The 19743-nt window shown below is 48.9% G+C and overlaps 1 protein-coding gene across 2 annotated transcripts in view; it reads left to right on the forward strand.

Moving 5' to 3' along the window:
• The first annotated feature begins 16769 nt into the window (after positions 1 to 16769).
• NKAIN1 (sodium/potassium transporting ATPase interacting 1) overlaps positions 16770 to 19743 on the forward strand; it is a 42704-nt gene continuing 39730 nt past the window's right edge. For both annotated transcript variants that reach the window (XR_014794163.1, XM_084874376.1), the window contains exon 1: positions 16770 to 17216. Coding sequence is in view for 1 of the 2 variants with exons in the window: in XM_084874376.1 (XP_084730502.1) it covers positions 17163 to 17216 (54 nt within the window). In the remaining variant the exon portion in view is untranslated. The remainder of the gene's footprint in view (positions 17217 to 19743) is intronic.

Here is a 19743-nt window from a genome sequence, read left to right on the forward strand (position 1 = left end):
TATTTTTTTTAAAAAAAATATTGATTTTTTCACAGAGAGAAAGAGAGAGGGATAGAGAGCTAGAAATATTGATGAGAGAGAAACATCGATCAGCTGCCTCCTGCACACCCCCTACTGGGGATGTGCCCGCAACCAATGTACATGCCCTTGACTGGAATCGAACCTGGGACCTTTCAGTCCGCAGACCGATACTCTATCCACTGAGCCAAACCAGTTTCGACTGAATCTCATATTTCATAAAGGTCTTCATGCCTCCAACCTGTTCTAACATGTTTGGTTTTATACTTAAGCTCACCAACCTGAATCATCTGTGTATCTTAACTTATAACAGAGAAGGAATGGTTTTAAGTGAGCACACGTCCAATATTTAACTCATTAATGAAGGAACCAAGAGGATGGTAAAGCTATCAATTCAATCACTTTTTTTAAAAATATATTTTATTGATTTTACATAGAGAGGAATTGAGAGGGATAGAGAGTTAGAAACGTCGATGAGAGAGAAACATCGACCAGCTGCCTCTTGCACACCCCCTACTGAGAATGTGCCCGCAACCGAGGTACATGCCCTTGACTGGAATCGAACCCAGGACCTTTCAGTCCGCAGGCCGACGCTCTATCCACTGAGCCAAACCGGTTTCGGCAATTCAATCACTTTTAATACACTGGGGATAAAATTTTAATAAAGACCACTGGAAACAGCAATTTATTGTACCTGGGAGCGTTAAGAGAGTTTTCCACATTATGTGACTATGCTTAGATTGGGACTTAACAAATGAGTGGGGCTTTTGCCAGATGGACAAAGAACATATGCGTTGAACTTCGGCATTGTTATGGGGGGAGAACAGCAGGTGATAACCAAATCCTGGAAAGCTTGTGCTTCATGAACCTGATCCTATAGGTAGAGGTTTTCTAAAGGATATTCCACAGAACACTGTTTCCCAGGTACGTTAGAAACATGGGCCTAAAGATTTAACTGCCGGACTGCTTGGACCCTTTAGGGTACAAGTTATAGTGGGATCTTCAAAGGGAATGATGACTCATTTCGGGCCTGAGCAATAATTACATGTGTGGTTATGCCTTTAACCAGGAGAGGTTTGGCCGAAGATGTTTTGCAAGCTGCTCTTCACAGCTCTCCCACTGTCACAGGTTCCTCCCTAATTCCTTTTAAAATCCACATACCTCATAATTAGTTCAGTGCCCTCCGTTCACCCTTCTTTCTTGGCTTGGGGTAAACCGGGGCTTGAACCTTGACGTTACACTTTTATTTTATTTTTTTTATATATATATTTTATTGATTTGTTACAGAAAGGAAGAGAGAAAGAGAGTTAGGAACATCGATGAGAGAGAATCATCGATCAGCTGCCTCTTGCACACCCCCCACTGGGGATATGCCCGCAACCAAGGTACATGCCCTTGACCGGAATCGAACCCGGGACCTTTCAGTCCGCAGGCCGACGCTCTATCCACTGAGCCAAACCGGTTTCGGCTTGACGTTACACTTTTAAAAGCCTAATAATCCCTTGAGAAGTTGGCAGTGATTGGGTAGAACGAGGACCTGGAGACTGCAGGGCTTTCCTCTAACCTTAGCCTCTTCTCTCCTGCCAAGTGCCTCCAAAGGGCTGGGGAGAGGCTATTAGTAGGAAGTAGCAGCACCACTTAGAATTTGAGGAAAATAGAGGCCCTCGCCTGGGGAATAAAGATTTGAGTATAAAACATCCCCAGAGGGTGCAAATTGTATTCTCGCTTTGGGAGAGAGATTGCTCCCGAATGAGTAATGGCATCTCTGGTTTTCAGTTAATTTCCCTTTGACTTCCACCGTCTCTTAACACTTAATACTGTTGGCACTTGAAAGAGCCAGATTTCCGCCCCCCTCCCCCACCCCCCCATTGGATGGTTGAGTTTTGTAGACTGAACTGTCAGGGAGGTGGATTTGGACAGGTCAGGGCTCTTGTCAGAGTTGCTTCTTCACAGTGAAACTGCAAAGTTATTTGTTCTCACAGATAGACCAGGCGTCCGCTGCTTGTTAATTCTCAAGGTGTGTGGATGGGAACCTGCGGTGTGAGAGCCCTGGGCAATTCGGGGCTGCAGGCAAGTAGGCCTGAGGGAAAAGCTGTCAGGCCATCTGAGTTAGGACAGAATTGCTCCTTCCTAGGGATTTTAGGGCTTGGCCGCTGTGTCCCAGGACAGAAGGAGGGGCCAGACTTACAGCCTCTGTTCCTGTGGGACCAAGTGAAGCCAAATTTGGGTTTTGGCTTCATTTGGTCCTGCACACTTGGTCAACTATCTCCCATAATGATCTTTCTCCAAAAAAGCTCTGAGCGGGCGCCCACCCTCTGCATGAATCCCTGAGCTATATCCCAAACTCTCCTTTCTTCTAGGCTTCAACTTCTTTTTCTCACCTGCTTCTGAAACCCACCTACATTCTTAGATTCGTCTTTAACCTGTGTCCGCTAGAGCAGTGTTTCCCAACCTTCTCTCATGATGAGAATCACCTGATGGAGTTGTTAAAACACAGATTCCTGAATCCCAACTAAGAAGTGCTAAACTAGAATTTTTGAGAACATATAGGTAAAATTGCATACCTAACTTAGTGCTCTGTATATAACATCTGTGTTAGAGCACTAGTTAAGTATACAATTTTACCTATATGTTCCCAAAAATTCTAGTTTAGCACTTCTTAGTTGGGATTCAGGAATCTGTGTTTTAACAACTCCACCAGGTGATTCTCATCATGAGAGAAGGTTGGGAAACACTGCTCTAGAGCAGTAGGGCTGATCTAGGCAATGTTGCCTTCCAAGGACATCTGTCAGTACCTGGAGACATGTTGGATTGTCACCACTGGAGAGCACATCTATGGGAGAGGCCAAAGGTGCTCCCAAATGCCGTTCGTGATGCTGAGAAACCCTGCTCAAGCACAGTGATTCTCAGGGTGTGGTCTCTGGACCAGCAGCATCAGCATCACCTGGGAACTTGCTAGAAATGCAAATTTCAGAGCCCGCCTGAGACATGCTGAATCAGACACTTTGGGGAAAGGAGGTATTCAGCCATCTTTTAACAAGTCCTCCAGGTGATTTTGATGCAAGTTTGAGAACCACTGCTCTTCAAATTCAAAAAATGTTCATTTTTCCTAGGAGAGCCACAGAGGCTTCTCGTGTCTAACTCATTTTATTTATTTATTTATTTATTTTTTTATTTATTTATTTTTTTTTTTTAAATAAGTTTTTATTTTTCATATTATTACAAATGTTCCTTCCCCCCCCCCCACCATTGCTCTCCTCCACCAGGTTCCCACCCCACCCTCTGCCCTTTCCCCTCTCCCCATTGTCCTCATCCATAGGTGCACAGTTTATGTTCAGTCTCTTCCCACGCCCCCCTCTCCCCTTTTCCCCAAGAATCATCAGTTCACTCCCCTTCCATACCTCTGATTCTATTATATTCAACAGTTAATATTGTTCATCAGATTTTTTTAATTTCCTTGGTTTTTAGATTCACTTGTTGATAATTACGTATTTGTTGTTCATAATTTTTATCTTTGTTTACTTTCTCTTCTGAAAGAACCCCCTTCAGCAATTCATATAATTCTAGTTTGGTGGTGATGAACTCCTTTAGCTTTTTTTTATTAGTGAAGCTCTTTATCTGGCCTTCGATTCTGAGTGATAGCTTCGCCGGGTAGCTTATTTTTGGCTGTAGGTTCTTGCTATTCATCACCTTGTATATTTCTTGCCATTCCCGTCTGGCCTGCATGGTTTCTGTTGAGAAGTCAGCTGACAATCGTATAGGTGCTCCTTTATAAGTTACTACCTTCTTTGCTCTTGCTTCTTTTAATATTCTCTCTTTATCTTTTGCTCTTGGAATTTTAATAATGATGTGTCTCGGTGTGGTCCTCTTTGGATTCCTTTTGTTTGGAGTTCTGTGCACTTCCTGGACTTGTAAGTCAAATTCTTTCACCAGGTGGGGGAAGTTTTCTGTCACTATTTCTTTCAGTATGTTTTCGATATCTTGCTCTCTCTCATCTTCTGGAACTCCCATAATTCTGATGTTGGTTCGCTTGAAGTTGTCCCAGAGGTTTCTTACATTATCTTCAATTTTCTGGATTCTCTTGCCTTCTAGGTTCTGTGGAGGAGTGTCTTCTGGCTCTTTATGTTCCAAATCTTTGACTTGATTCTTGCGATCTTCCCTTCTGTTTTTAGGACTCTGTAGAATATTTTTTATTTCAGACAATGTATTCTTTATTTCTTGTTGTTCCCTTATCATTTCTTGATGGTCTCTTTTCATATCCTCATAGGCCTTATCCATCTTTTCTAGGAAATTCTTGAAAAACCTTATAAGCGTAGATTTGAACTCTATATCCAGACGCTTTTTGTCCTCCATTTCTTTCGTTTGTGATCTATTTTGTTGTCGCATTTCGCAGTTACAGATGGGGCGGGGTTTCAGGGTAGAGCCTGCAGCTTTGGCTTCCGTCAGCCCCGCCCTCTGCGGGTCCTTCAGTGCTCGCTGCCGGCGCCTCTGAGAGAAAGGTGCCCTCGATTTTCGCCTGCTGCCAAACAGTCTATGCTCTCCCACAATGAGCCCGGTATTGGGGTTCAGTTCAGTTGGAAGTGGAGTTGGAGGTGGCGTTCACAGCAGTCTGGAGCCCCAGTCTCCTTCCCGTCAGGGCAATCCCGCGGCACAGCCGACCGTCCCTTCTCTGGGGGCAGTGTGCGCGCCTCCGGGACCTCCTTTCTCCGCTACCCCGGGGTTCCGACTTACAGCCCAGCTCCCTATGGCTGAGCCTGAGTCCCCGGGGTCTGGCCCAGAACGGGGGTTCAGAGCAGTCAGGGGCCCAGCACAGTCAGAGTTTTATCTCCTTTCCGCTAGAGAACGCCCGCCAGGCACTCGGCCTCCCTCCTCTCCGGCTCCGTCCTCTTCGCGTGCGCCGCGTGTCTCCGTACCTTGGGCTTTTACAGCTCCTCCGTGCTTCCTTCTGGTTTTCTCCTTGCTTCTTGTTGTAGGATTTCCAGTCAGTCGACTTTCCTGTAGTTCTGGGTAATGTCCATTTTATATTTTAGTTGTATTTTATTAAAATTGTTGTGTGCGGCTGCGGCTAGTTGCCTACCCGAGCAGCCATCTTGGATTCTCCGTGTCTAACTCATTTTAAAAATATATATATATTATTGATTTTTTACAGAGAGAAAGGGAGAGAGATAGAGAGCTAGAAACGTCGATGAGAGAGAAACATCGATCAGCTGCCTCTTGCACACCCCCTACCAGGGATGTGCCCGCAACCAATGTACATGCCCTTGACGGAATCGAACCCAGGACCTTTCAGTCCGCAGACCGACGCTCTACCACTGAGCCAAACCAGTTTCGGCTCATGTTTACTCATTAATAGTTGTCCTTGTCCAGCCAGCATGGTTCGGGGGTTGAGTGTCGACCTATGAACCAGGAGGTCACTGTTCCATTCCAGGTCAGGACACATGCCCAAGTTGTGAGCTCAATCCCTAGTGGGGGCGTGCAAGAGGCAGCCGATCAATGATTCTCATCATTGATATTTCTATCTCTCTCCCTCTTTCCCTCTCTGAAATCAATAAAAAAAATTAAAAAAAAGTATTTTTTTAAATAGTTGTCCTTAACTAGTTAGCTGTTCTTTCTGGCTCCATGTTTTATGCATTATCTCACTTGATTGTCACATACGGGTCAACAGGTTCAAAGAGAAGTAACACCCCAGCCAACTTGGAAATGGCAAAGCCAGGATGTAAATCCAACTAGAGCTCTTACCCCATCATCATGATGTTGGCCTTAGAATGCACATAGAATCACCTAGGTAGCCTTTTAAAATCCAGTTGCTTAGATCATTTCCCCAAGCCAATTAAATCAGAGTCCCTGGGGTGAAAATCAGTATATTTTAAAGCTTCCTTAAGTGATTGCAATGTGCAATCAAGGTTGAAGACACTGGTGTGAGCCAATGCTATGACTACAGCCAAGAGGGCAGTCTAAAGCTCAGTTGACTTGCCCTGCCACCCTCTGGCTCTCAGGAAAAGCACTGCTCTATCACATGTGCTGTGGATTTTTAAGAACACCTCTCCCAAAGCCCCTGGCTCACCTGAAAGGTAGGAGCTTGGCCAGAGAGCAGAGGCCAATTCGCTGTGATCATCTCTGCTTGGTGAGATGGGTTTTGTGTACCTTTCATGCCCCGAGTATTCTAGGGCTAGAAAGGACCTTAGGTCGTCGAGTCCAACCTCCTTTTACAGAAGGGGAGCCTGCGTGTACATACAGTTTCCCAAGGTCACATGCATGTAAGTTAGTGGTTTTGCCTATTCAGGGAGCATTTATTCAGCACCCCTCGGTGGCAGGCCATGCCTAGTTCTGAGAATACAGAAATGACAGTCCTAGCCTCTTTGGGGGCTCCTGGGGCACAATGGTGGGAGAAAAACAAAAATTAGGGCTTCTCAATCTTCTCCATGAAATGTTCTTAATGGCCAGAGAGAATGAGCTGGAGCAGAAAGAGGGACTCCTGAGATTATTTTTGAAATTTTAGCATGAATTTGTAAAATGTATAATTTAAACCCCGCCCCCGACATTTTATTTTGAAAATTTTCAAACAGTCCCTAACACTTTCCACTTTACAATGGTACAAAAGCAATATGCATTCAGTAGAAACTATGCTTCGAATTTTGAGTTCTGATCTTTTCCTGGGCTAGTGATATGCAATATGATGCTGCCTTGTGATGCTGGGCAGTGGCAGCGAGCCACAGCCCCCAGACAGCCCCGGGATCACAAGGGTAAACGACTGATGTTCCACAGTGTAGTTACTAAATGCATTTTTTACTTATGATACTTTCCACTTACAATGGGCTATCGCCCCATCGAAAGTTGAGGAGCATCTATATGTTCCACCTCGATTTAACAATCTCTTGTCTCACATGCATACCTATATATCATTTTCAATGGCTGTTGAAGATGGTGACATAATTCTTTATTCCCAAATATTCCTAAATACTCACTCTAACAGGTATCTCCTAAGGACATTCTCTTTTATAACCACAATACTATTACCACACCTAGCAAATTAACAGCGACTCCATTGTACCATCTAACAGTCATATTAAAATTTCCTCAGTATCAAAAATGTCCTCGTAGTTGAAACCAGTTTGGCTCAGTGAATAGAGTGTCGGCTTGCAGACTGAAAGGTCCCAGGTTCGATTCCGGTCAAGGGCATGTACCTTGGTTGTGGGCACATCCCCAATGGGGGGTGTGCAGGAGGCAGCTGATCGATGTTTCTCTCTCATCAATATTTCTAACTCTCCCTTCCTCTCTGTAAAAAAATTAATAAAATGTATTTTTAAATGTCCTCATAGCTTTCAATCTGGAATCAACCAAGTCATGCATTTGGCTATTCTATCTCTCCAGAGTCTCTTAATCTGAAGCAGTCCCCCTACCTTTTTTCCCCAGTGAAATAGACTATTTAAATGTATGGGTTTTGTGTGCTGCTTCATAAAAATAGTTGCGCTTGTTTTACATTAATACATGCTTTAAATCACTGAACACCAAGTAGAATGACACTCCAGAAAAACGTTGCCACATTTATTTGTGCTTTGTGTCTTGTCATGTACATGTTTTAGTAACAAATAAGCAAGCAATCCAAATATAATCCAATACAAACTGTCAGAGATCCCTACAAAGAAGGAGGCAGTGCCTAAGGAGCAATAAGAGAAACTTTTACTAAGGAAATGACACTTAAAGTGAATCCCACAGGAAGGTTAGATATTGGGGAAAGGGGGACTGAGAGTGGAAAAACATGGATGAGAAGCATGGATGCGCACAGATCAAATCTGGTGTATTTGAAATGGTAAGATATGTACACAGATAATAATTTAATAAAAATTTTTTTTAAAAATCTGGTGTATTCAAAACTGACACAGCGTGCAGTGGTGATAGCATGTTGGAAGCGACAGGTGAGTAGGAACCCTGAAAAGTTAGAAGGAGCCTGAGTACAAAGTGTCTTGAAGCCAGGCTGGCAGCCGTGGGTTTTGTCCTATGGAAAGGGCGCCAGCAGAGTTTCTTGGCTGTGGTCGGAGGACCACACCTGAGGACACCTTGGTTCCCGGTCCTCACTGAGAAGGTCATTGTGGGGAACAGTTGTGCGAACGAGGGAAGATCAATGAGATCACTGTCTTTAAACATCAAAAGGCTACATTGGACCCTAGCTGGTTTGACTCAATGGATAGAGCATTGACCTGTGGACTGAAAGGTCCCAGGTTCGATTCTGGCCAAGGGCACATGCCTGGGTTGTGGCTTGATCCCCAGTAGGGGGCGTGCAGGAGGCAGCTGACCAATGATTCTCATCATTGATGCTTCCATCTCTCTCTCTCTCCATCCCTTCCTCTCTAAAATCAATAATATATAGGGGGGGGGTGTGTGTATACATATATATATATATATATATATATATATATATATATATATATATTTTTTTTTTTTTTTTTTAAGGCTACATTGGAAAAGAAAAGCACTCATCCTGGTGGGGGGGGGCTGGTGGCTCAAAATGCAGAGCCGAGACAAAGTGGAAGAAGGCAGATTTACACTCAGCGGAGAAAGCCACAGAATCAGAGCCGTCCACGCAGAGTGGCCTGCGTTCCTCCGCTCCGGTGTGCAGGCAAAGCTGGGTGACCCCTGACAGGAATGCCTCTGCTGTGTTGAATGAGGGCTGGAGCTGCTCGTCAAAACCCCTGAGGAGTATAGGTTTTAAATCCCCATGATCAGGTCCCACCTCTAGAGATTTTGCTTGAGTTGGGCTGGTGTGGGGCCCTGATGCAGATGCAGGTCTGTGCACTAACATTTGGGAGCCACGCAATTAGAGGGCCTCTGTGGCCTTTTTCAGACTCTTGGGTGGTGATTTGGGGATTTGATGAATTGTTTGGCTGTGAGGGTGCCTGGGTGAGGACTTACAGAAAATGATAAGGGGCCAGGAGCCAGCAGGGAGTTGAGAATCCTGTGAGCGCATTTGGAACCTGCTAGAGGGGCCTGAGCTGCCTTCCTATCCCCAGCTGGCCTTGGCCAAGCCCAGTGCTGCCCAATAAAGGCCCCGCGGACTGCGGGGCCAATCGAAGAGGACCGCTTGCCTCTCAATGTCCTCAGCTCAGCTGGCCCTATTTGAAAGTCCATACAGCCTTCCAAGAGCTAGTGCAAAGGGAGACTTCTCTTGGTGTCAGAAGGTTCTATACTAGGGATTCTGGACCCCACAGGCCCAGAGAAGGGGAGTCAACGTTCTACAAGCTTTATTGCCATCAAAGCTGTTCTGATCTGGACTCTGCCCATTCATATACACCCTGTACTGTCTTTCTTTATTTCTCCACCATCTGCTCTTATCAGAGATTTGTTTTTCCTTTTAAGATTTGCTCTGGAACTGAGATTTTAAAGAAAGTTGATTGGAGGGGGGTGTTGATGATAAGGAGGCAATAGGAAGGGTAAAGTATGTACAGAAGTTACACTAAAGGGGGCCTAGTCCCTGAAATGCACCTTTCGGTTAGGTGCTTTTTGTGTCTGCACTTCTTTTTCTGACTGGCAATTGTATTTCAGGCATCATCTTTTCCCTAAAGTTTTCCATCACTACCTGTTCCCAAGCAAAGCTATCCATCCTGGTTCTGTGCCTCACAGATGCTTTGCCATTCTCTCGTATTGCTTGTAACTGTCTGTTTGTCTAGTCTTCCTCTCCCACAGACTCAAGAGTCACAAACTCAGATGCCATCAGGGGTGAGAGGATAGACAAATGCGTGAAACTGCTGTTTAAGAATATAAGCAGGGCCGAAACTGGTTTGGCTCAGTGGATAGAGCATCGGCCTGCGGACTGAAAGGTCCCGGGTTCGATTCTGGTCAAGGGCATGTACCTTGGTTGTGGCATATCCCCAGTGGGGGGTGTGCAAGAGGCAGCTGATCGATGTTTCTTTCTCATCAATGTTTCTAACTCTCTATCCCTCTCTGTTCCTTTCTGTAAATAAATAAAAATATACTAAAAAAAACTACACACACACAAAAAAAGAATATAAGCAGGGGCAATGTCACACTGGTGGCCAGTGCGCTAGCACCCACCCCTTTATCCCAAGGATTCTCAGGGGAACTTATTTGATCCATCTTTGCTTGCAAAGCTCCTAGCTCAGTGCCAAGCACAGTCCTGAAACTGCCCTGGAGAACTTGGGATCCAGCTGTGTGACTTTACAGAACCCGCCGAACCTCTCTGCCCTCCGCCTCCCCTCTCTTGTTCTCTCCCCTCTCCAAAACAGGGGGCTTGAAGATCATGGAAGCCAGTAGTGTTTCCACTTTGGTCCTGAGAGACCTTGGATTGTGGTGCTGACGTGGGGGCCTTCACAGGTGAGTGCAGACTGACAGCAGGGCGCCAGTCCCTCCCCTCACAACCTGAGCATTCTGCTATTTTCAGTTTTAGAAATTATTATTTCTTTTGAAGAAAGGGGTCTGATTCCAAGAAAGAGAAGTTTGAACTCTGTAAAGAATGGAATAGGAGTTGTAAAGAAATGTCGTTTTGCCTGGTTCAAATCCTGATCCTGCCACTTCCTTGTGGTGTGACCGTGGACAAGTGAGCTAACCTCTCCGAGCCTCAGTTTCCTCGTCTAGAAAATGGGGATGGGGCTAATATCTTCCTCAGAGGGTTGCTGTGAGGTTTAATGAATCAATGTGTTGAAATCGCTCAGAACAGCCAAAACCAGTTTGGCTCAGTGGATAGAGCGTCGGCCTGCAGACTGAAAGGTCCTGGGTTCGATTCCGGTCAAGGGCATGTATCTTGGTTGTGGGCACATCCCCAGTGGCGGGGGGGTGGGGGGGGTGGGGGGGTGCAGGAGGCAGCTGGTCGATGTCTCTCTCATCGATGTTTCTAACTCTCTATCCCTCTCCCTTCCTCTCTGTAAAAAATCAATAAAATATATGGAAAAAAAAAAAAAAGAAAAAGAAAAAGAAATCGCTCAGAACAGTGCCTGGTACAGAATGCTTAATAGGTGTTTGTGATTATGACATAATACAAAAGGCAAAAGATTTATACCATCCGGGGAGAAACCAGAATATGTGTGACATAATACAGAAATATGTGTGTGTGATATAATACAGAAATATATTTGGTCTTTCTCTCCATTCCTGGCCCAGAGTTCCTAAAACTCTGGGAGTGTCCACAGTGATATGAGTGCCTCTTGTCACTCAGGGGTCCCTTGATAATACCTTCCTCAAAGGGTTGCTGTGAGGGGACCCCTAAGACAGACTCAGGATGCTGCTGATTGCCGGGAAGGCCAAGTGATTGGAGAGTGGAAACTGTCAGCCTGGAGACTGAGCTCTGTGAAAACTCCTGAACAGTGAGAGCCAGAGCAGCGTCTGGGCTGGTGAGCCTGCTAGGAGGGGACACACCCAACTCCACAGGGACAGAAGCACCCAGGGCCCTTCCAGACATTGCCCTGTGTACCTCTTCGTCTGTCCACTCATTTGTAGCTTTTTAATTATATATATATATATATATATATATATATATATATATATATATATATAATTATATATATTTTATTAGAGGGGCCTGGTGCATGAAATTCATGCATGCGCTGGGGGAGTCCCTTAGCCCGGCCTGCATTGTCTCTAATCCAGGACACCTCAGGGGATGTCCAACTGCCAGTTTAGGCATGATCCCTGTGGGACCACTTGCTCCTAACTGGTCACCTGCCTGCCTGCCTCATTGCCATAACTGCCTCTGTTTGCCAGCCTGATCATGCCCTAACTGTCCCTTTGCTGGCCTGGTCACCCCCTAACTGCCCTCCTGTCAGCCTGGCTGCCTCCTAACTGCCCCCTGGCTACCTTGATTGACCCCTAACTGCCATTCTGCTGTCTTGATCACCCCCTAACTGCTTCCCTGCTGGCCTGATAGCCCCTAACTGCCTCTGCCTAGGCCCCTGCCAACTAGCTTTGCCTGGAAGGATATCCAGTCTAATTAGCATATTACCACCCCCTTTTTTGCATATTACCCTTTTACAGTATTTGCATAGATATTTTTATTGATTTCAGAGAGGAAGGGAGTGGGAGAGAGAAACATCAATACTGAGAGAGATAGTTGATCAGCTGTCTCCTGCATACCCCACACAAGGGATGGAGCCTGCAACTAGGGCGTATGGCCTGACTGGGAATTAAACATGACCTCCTGGTTCATAGATCAACGCTCAGCCTCTGAGCCATGCCAGCTGGCCCATTTGTAGCTTTTATAATAAACAGTGGAGGTAAGTAAATTAACTTCCTGAGTTCTGTGAACCGTTTACAAGCAAGTTATGGAACCTGAGGAGGTGGTGGTGGGAACCCTCGGTTTCTGGCTGGCTGATCAGAAGCAGGAGTGGCCGGAGATCGGCATGTGAGGCGGAGGCAGTCTGCGGCACTGAACCCTAACGCTGCGGCCCTTCGCTACCTCCAGTTAGTGCCAGAACTCAATTAAATTGTCGGACAACCAGCTGGTGTTGGAGAATTCGTTGGCATCAGAAAACACCCCCAGAAACTATACTTAGTGAGCACGTTCAGTCCTCTTACTTGGAAGAAGGAGATACAGGTTTGACATTTTGGCTATCTGATGAGTGAACTTCCTCAGATGCTTCAGCGCTTTAACCCCCGGAGGGACTAAGATGAAACCCTGGTTTAAGCCCAGGAGGGCACTTTTACCTCCCCAGGAACCTCAGCACTTCAGCAGCTCCTACTGGGCCTCTGCAGGGCTGATTTGTGTTCCGACTCATCTCTGTCCTGTATTACCGAATTCTTCCTTTTCCCCACAAACCTTCTGTAGCTGAGGGGTTAGTAATCCTCCGTGTTGACTACTCCAAGCCCCTCCTGACGTCATCCCCAGCTCCAAACCCCCTCCAACTTCTTTTTTTTTTTTTTGTATTTTATTGATTTTTTTACAGAGAAGAAGAGAGAGGGATAGAGAGTTAGAAACATCGATGAGAGAGAATTATCGATCAGCTGCCTCTTGCACCCCCCTTACCCCCCCACTGGGGATGTGCCCGCAACCAAAGTACATGCCCTTGACCGGAATTGAACCCGGGACCTTTCAGTCGCAGGCCGACGCTCTATCCACTGGGCCAAACTGGTTTCAGCCCCTCCAACTTCTTGCCTAAGACCGTTCCATCTGTTCCCATACTTAGATCGCCCGCCCCCTTAGAGCCCGGGACTCTCCGGTGGTAAAGAGGGCACAAGTTACACCGGGGCCTGAGGCTGGCAAGACCATCCATTCTCCACATATTTGCTGACTGCTGATATCATCAGAGCCCTATGGGATATGGAGATGATTTATAACAGTCCCTGTCCTCGTACAGCTCACAGTCTATCGGGGGAAAGAAACAAAACCAGGCAAGTACAGGAAGTCTCAGTAAAAGCTGGGATAAAGGTGTCACAGACTCCCTAGGAGCCCAAAGGAAGGGCCCTTCCCCTGGATCGTAGTATGAAGGAAGGCCTCCAGGAGGAAGTTGAGATTGGAAATTTAAATAGAAATTCTTCAGGCAAGAATTTGGATGGAGATGCGGTCTAGACAGAAAGAACATAATGCAAAGGCCGGAAGTGAGAGAGGGCACGGTGTGTGCGGGTTCATGAGGGTAAGACTTGTAATAGGTGGGAATGACCCAGAGACCAAGGCTAGTTCTGCTGAATCACTCAGGCCATCCCTGTTCCCACTGGGCAGGCCTACGAGTGAGTCAGCTAGCCTGGCTGATGTGGCTCAGTGGTTGAGTGTTGACCTATGAACCAGGAGGTCACAGTTCGATTCCCGGTCAGGGCACATGCCCAGGTTGTGGGCTCTGTCCCCAGTAGGGGCTGTGCAGGGGGCAGCGGATCAATGATTCTCTCTCATCATTGATGTTTGTACCTCTCTCCCTTCCTCTATGAAATCAATAAAAATAAAAATAAATAAATAAATAAAAGACTGAGTTAGCCAGGCGTTGGAACAGGTACCCCAGGCAGGAGAGAGCCAAAAACTTTGCAAGGGCCGGTCACAGCCCAGGTGGGGTCTATAAAGATTCAGTGAGATACTCTATGTCAGGGGTCCTCAAACTTTTTAAAGTGGGGGCCAGATCACGGTCCCTCAGAGAGCTGGAGGGCCGGACTATATGAACTACTAATTCCTACTGTAACACCGCAGCTGAGCTCACTGCCCAAAAAACCTGGCGGGCCGGATCAGACTCCTCTGCGGGCCGCATGTGGCCCACGGGCCGTAGTTTGAAGACCCCTGCCTATGTCAAGTGCCTGGCTTAGAGAGACCTCCCCGAGAAATGGTAGCTGTTATTGTTGTTATTATTATTGAACTGCATTGCTAGCACAGAAGCAACTGGCAGACGCTCTCTCTGGAAGAGACCCGAAGAGGACCTGGTAGAGAACTGTCACACCTCGGCTGATCCTTTGTGGGCTGATTTGTTATTCTTTTGTGGGAAACAAACTCTTTGGAGAATCTGATGAAAGCTGTGGACCCTGTTCCCAGGGAAAAAAAGCACATCTGCTCCTGTGAGGCTTTGCATATTATTTCAGGGACTTCACAGACTCCTGGGAGGCTGTCTAGTCACGGAGCCTGGCTGGACCCAGCTGTTACTCCCCCGAGCACGGCTGAGAAAAGTTCCCCACTATTATCTCAGCTCGTTATACCAAGTGAAAACCTCAGCACGTGTTGTTGCAATTCTCTGAGTTTCCCGAGTACTTTAACATGCCGGGTGGCACAGCGAAGGAGTGAGTGGAGGGGGGGGGTCGGGGGTCGGGGGGGAGACTAGTGAAGAGACCGTTTCGATAGTTCAGGGAGAAGAGGGCTGGCTTGAGTCATGCAAGGCCCCCCTGTGCTTGTTTTCCTGCTCTGCTGTGTCATCATTCTTAATTCCTTCACAAGGAGCCTTGCATTGGCGTTTTGCACTGGACCCCACAAAGCATGCAGCCAGTCCCGGGAGTAGATAAGCATGCATTTGAGTGCTCACTATGTAAGCAGCTTACAAGTGGCAGTGCTGGGCCTGGAGCCCTGGCTGTTGGGGTCCAAACCATGCTCTTAATCTCTGCCATACTGCCTTCTGAGTCAAGAGGGCTGGAGAGGAAGGACAAGAATCAGAAATGTTCTGCCAGGGCCTCTTGTTTTAATGACTTTTCCTCTCCAGCCTGTTCTCTCTGTGAGTGCAGAGGCTGGTGCACCCCCTTCTCTCCGGGGGAGAGCCTGGCACAGAGTAGGTATTTCATAGATACTGGCTGGAAGGCACAGTTCACAGGCCAGACGGGATAGAGAAGCCTGGAGGGGGATGAGGGATTCCCATCTGAGTGATGCTAATCATCAAGATGACCACAAGAAGTCACTGTGGCCCTGGCCACATGGACTGTCAGTCAGTTGGAGTGCCCTTCCATACTCCAAAAGGTCATGGATTCGATTCCTGGTCAGGGGACATACCTAGGTTGCAGGTGGATTGGGGTGCACAAATAGGCAACTGATCGATGTTTCTCTCTCCCTCTAGCTCTAAAATTAAAAATGTAAATATATCCTCAGGTGAGGATTTTTTTGAATTTTTTCCCCTTATTGATTAAGGTACTATATTAGTGTCCTTATCTCCCTATTCCCCCCCTCCCACCCTCCCAATCATGCCCTCACCCTCACCCCCTGTTGTCTGTATCCATTGGTTATGCTTATATACATGCATACAAGTCCTTTGGTTGACCTCTCTCCCTTACCCCCACTCTCTCCTACCTTTCCTCTGAGGTTTGAGCATTTGATCGATGCTTCTTGAGAATTTTTTTTTTTTTTTTTTTTTTTTTTACTTAGCTGTGGGGCAGGGATGGTTTAATGGATTTAGGATGTGTTTAAGAGTTGAGAGTTTTTCGCCGGGACCGGTTTGGCTCAGTGGATAGAGCGTCGGCCTGGGGACTGAGGGGTCCCCGGGTTTGATTCTGGTCAAGGGCATGTACCTTGGTTGCCGGCACATCCCTGGTGGGGAGTGTGCAAGAGGCAGCTGATTGATGATTCTCTCTCATCGATGTTTCTGACTCTCTGTCCCTCTCTCTTCCTCTCTGTAAAAAAATCAATAAAATATATTAAAAAAAAAAAAAAGAGTTGAGAGTTTTGGGGGGACGTCTTGAGAAGGCAGTCTTCTAGGGCAAGCCCTTCCCCTCGCCCTTCCCCTCTGCAGCCTGGGCCAAGGCTGGCCAGGCAGGCCTGCCCCTGGGAGCCTGAGTGGGAGGCTCGACCAGTGGGTTCCGGAACAGCAGGGCTCATTTCTGGATCCCAGTGTGTGTGTGTGTGTGTGTGTGTGTGTGTGTGTGTGTGTCTGTGTATGCAGTCAGCGCCCAATAAATGCCAGGAGAAGAAAAGAGGGACGAGAATGTGACCAGGTATTCAGCAGATCTGGGAACTGGAGTGGAAAATGGAGGGCCAAAGTTTGAACCCCAACCAAGACCCTACAGACAGGCTGGACAGAGCCCTCAGGAGGCCAGGCCCAGGGCTCAGTGCTTTGTTCACACAAACACCTTTCCTCTTCATGGCAACACTGAAGCGACATCCTTAGTCCTACTTTGTTTAAGAAAACTGAGACCCGGAGAGGCGACGTGATGTGCCCAAGGTCACAGAAAGAGAGAGAGCAGGTCGTGAAGTCCGGGTCTGACCCGGGGCTGTCAGCCCCCAGGCCTGCGCTTTCCCCACCGCACTCCCCGCCTCTCTCCCCCAACTCCCCGCTTCCTACCCTTCCCACCGCCTCTGCCTCCCGCGGCCGCCCCGCCCCACCTCTCCTCCCTCCCCTCCGCCCCCCTCCCTCTCGGCGGCGGCGGCGGAGCCACGTGGTGGGGCCGGGAGCCGTGGCCGCGGAGCGCCGGGCGGCTGTCCCCGCTGGCAGAGCTCTCCCCGCCGCGCCGGTGTGTGCGCTCCCCGCTCCCCGCCCCGCGCTCCCCGCCGGCCGCCCCGGGGCAGGGGTGCGCCGGGCGCCCGGCCGGGCAGACAAAGAAGGCGCGGCGGACGGACCGATCATGGACCCAGAGCGCGGGCGGCCCGCCCCGGCGCCGAGGACCCGGCGCTCGCGTCCCCGGCCCTGAGCGCCCGGCCCCGCCGCCCGGGGCGCCCAGCGGGAGGAGCGCGGAGACCGCCCGGGGCGGAGGGAGCGACGGCCGCCGAGCAGACGGGCGCCGCGGCGGGCGGCCTGCGCGGCCCCGGAGCCATGGGCAAGTGCAGCGGGCGCTGCACGCTCGTCGCCTTCTGCTGCCTGCAGCTGGTGAGCGGGGTGGGCGCGGCGGGCGGGGTCCCGGGCGCGCGGGTGGGTGCGGGGTCCCTGGGTGTGTGTCCGGGGAGAGTGCCCGGGCGGGGGGTGGTCCGGAGTCACGGAGCGGACGGGCGGAGCCAGCCCCTGCTGGCCGCGCTGTCTCTTTGTGTGCGCTCCTCGCCGGCGCGCCCCGGGCCGGGAGTGCGCCCCGCGCCCCGGGCTCCGCGCGCCCGGCCTCCTGTTGCGGGGTGCGCTGTGGGACTGGAGCCCCCAAGCCGGCCGGGGCTGGGGATGTGGCCGGGGCTAGTGTGTGGATCCGTGGTTACCCCTGCCGTGTGTTTGCCTAGATCACTCGTTTGTTTGCGTGGGTCTCCCTTCCCTCTGGGCTGCTGCCTCTGGTCTCCGCCCCGGGAGCGTTTCTCACAAAGTCTCAGCTCCTGTGCGTGTGTGTCTCTGGGTTCCTCTTGGGCATCTCTAGATCTCTGGATCTGGTCCATGTCCATCTGTGTGTGTGTTAGGATCCTGTTGGGATCTTAGTCGCCAAGAACCCTTCTCTCCTTTGTGCTGTTTCGCCCCCCCACCCCCACCCCCCTCACCCCCGGACTGATCAGGCCTGGGAGTGGAGCCACCTCCCTGGAAAGGGCCACACGGAGGTGCCAGGCGCTGGCCAGTCTGACTCACCAGGCGCTGAGCCGCCCTCCCTGCTTTGCCTGTGGCCACCGTGGCATGGGTGTTCCATCCGTCATCCGCTCCACCAGAGCTTCAGGGGTGAGGGCAGGCAGAGCGGTCCTCTCTCAGGGCTGGCACGGACGGAGTTGGGCATTCAGGGGTGCCCTGGGAGGATGGGAGCATCTGAGGACGCTGTGCCCGACCCCAACTTAGGGAACCCAGGTTCTTGTCTCCTGGGAGGCTAGTGGAGTGAGTTCAGGAGCGGAAGGGGACCGACTGCCCTTCCTTTCAGGCTCTGGCAGGTGGATTGGGGAGGTGCTTAAGGAGAGGCCAGGGTCCTCTCCGCCCCAGAGCTGAGGCCCCACAACAGGGGATTTTTGAAGCTGCGCTGCTCCTCCGGGTAGAAACGCATGGGAACCTCCATGGACGAAACTCAAGCGTGAGAGTTGTGCCTGCCTCAGTGACCTGGTCTCCACTTTCGCCTGCTCCACGGCCCCTCCACCATAGGTGTGTGCAGTAACACAGAGTGAAGCTTTGCACCTGGATGGGCAGACCTCCCCTCTTGGGGACACCAGCCCAAAATTTGCCATCCACGGCCCTGCCCTCTTGGGCAGTGGTAGCCCTGCTCCCAGCGGTGGCACGCAGGCAAGTGACTTCCCCTCACTGGCCGCCTTGGTCTGCAGATCTGTAAGTTGCTCATCCTTGAGGGTTGCAGAGGAGATTAATTAAGAACAGGAGGAATGGAAACTCCAGAAGGGCAGGCGTGATCGGCTTTGTTCCCTGCTAAATCCCCAGCAGCTGGAACAGTGCGTGGCACTCCATTAATATTCGCATTCATTTGAGTGAATCCGTTGTTTTGGCCACTCCTGGCGCACAGCACAAACACCCTTCTTTATCTGCTCTGAGGCACACAAAATGCCAACAAGTGCTAAAACTTTTCAGAAGGTTCCTTTTTCTGTACTCTTTCGTGTTTACATTTTAAACTAGAGCTTTTTTATTAGCAAAGTAATGCACACATGTTGTAAGAATGAATGAATCAATAAATTATCCAAACAGAGCAGAAGAGAAAGGTAAGTTTTCCTTGTATGTCCAGTTCCACACCCCAAAGATAAGTACTAATTAAGAGTTTGTCCCAGGTTCATTCTGTTGATGATAATAACAACAGTTAGCTTTGCCCTAGCCAGTTTGGCTCAGCGGATAGAGTGTCGGCCTGCGGACCAAAGGGTCCCAGGTTCGATTCCGGTCGAGGGCACACATTTTGGTGGCAGCCTCCTCCCAGGCCCGGGCCCCAGGTGGGGCCCTTGCTGGAGATAACCAATAGATCGATGTTTCTCTCTGTTTTTCCCTCTCTCTTCCACTCTCTCCAAAAGATCAATGGGAAAAATATCCTCAGGTGAGGTTTAACAAAAATAAGTATATACAAAATGAAAGATGAGGGTTGCAATGATAAATTATTTTTAAAAAAATAACAATAGTTAGCTTTAGGGAGCACATACGAGGTGATTGCAAGCACTTTTCCACCCATTAACTCATTAAATCCTCAGAATGACCCTGTAAAGTAACTTGCCCAAGTTGTGTAGGTAGGAGCCAGGCTGTGCAGCCAGGCAGCTGACCAGCATCCTCTGTTGCCTTCTTATAAAATAGTAGTAATTAGTTCTGGGCCTGATTAAGTCAGGGGTCCCTTGGGAAGTGCTTACTACTCTGAGATGAGGTGGTGAATGAAGGTAATCGCCCTGCCTCTAGCTCTCATGAGCTAAGCTAAGTCCCGCTCTCTTTTTTTTTATTTTTATTTTTTATTGTACAGAGAGGAAGAGAGAGAGATAGAGGGTTAGAAACATCGATGAGAGAGAGTCATCGATCAGCAAACTCT

Source organism: Pipistrellus hanaki (assembly GCF_964339955.1).
Source record: "Pipistrellus hanaki genome assembly, chromosome: 2".
NCBI lineage: Eukaryota > Metazoa > Chordata > Mammalia > Chiroptera > Vespertilionidae > Pipistrellus > Pipistrellus hanaki.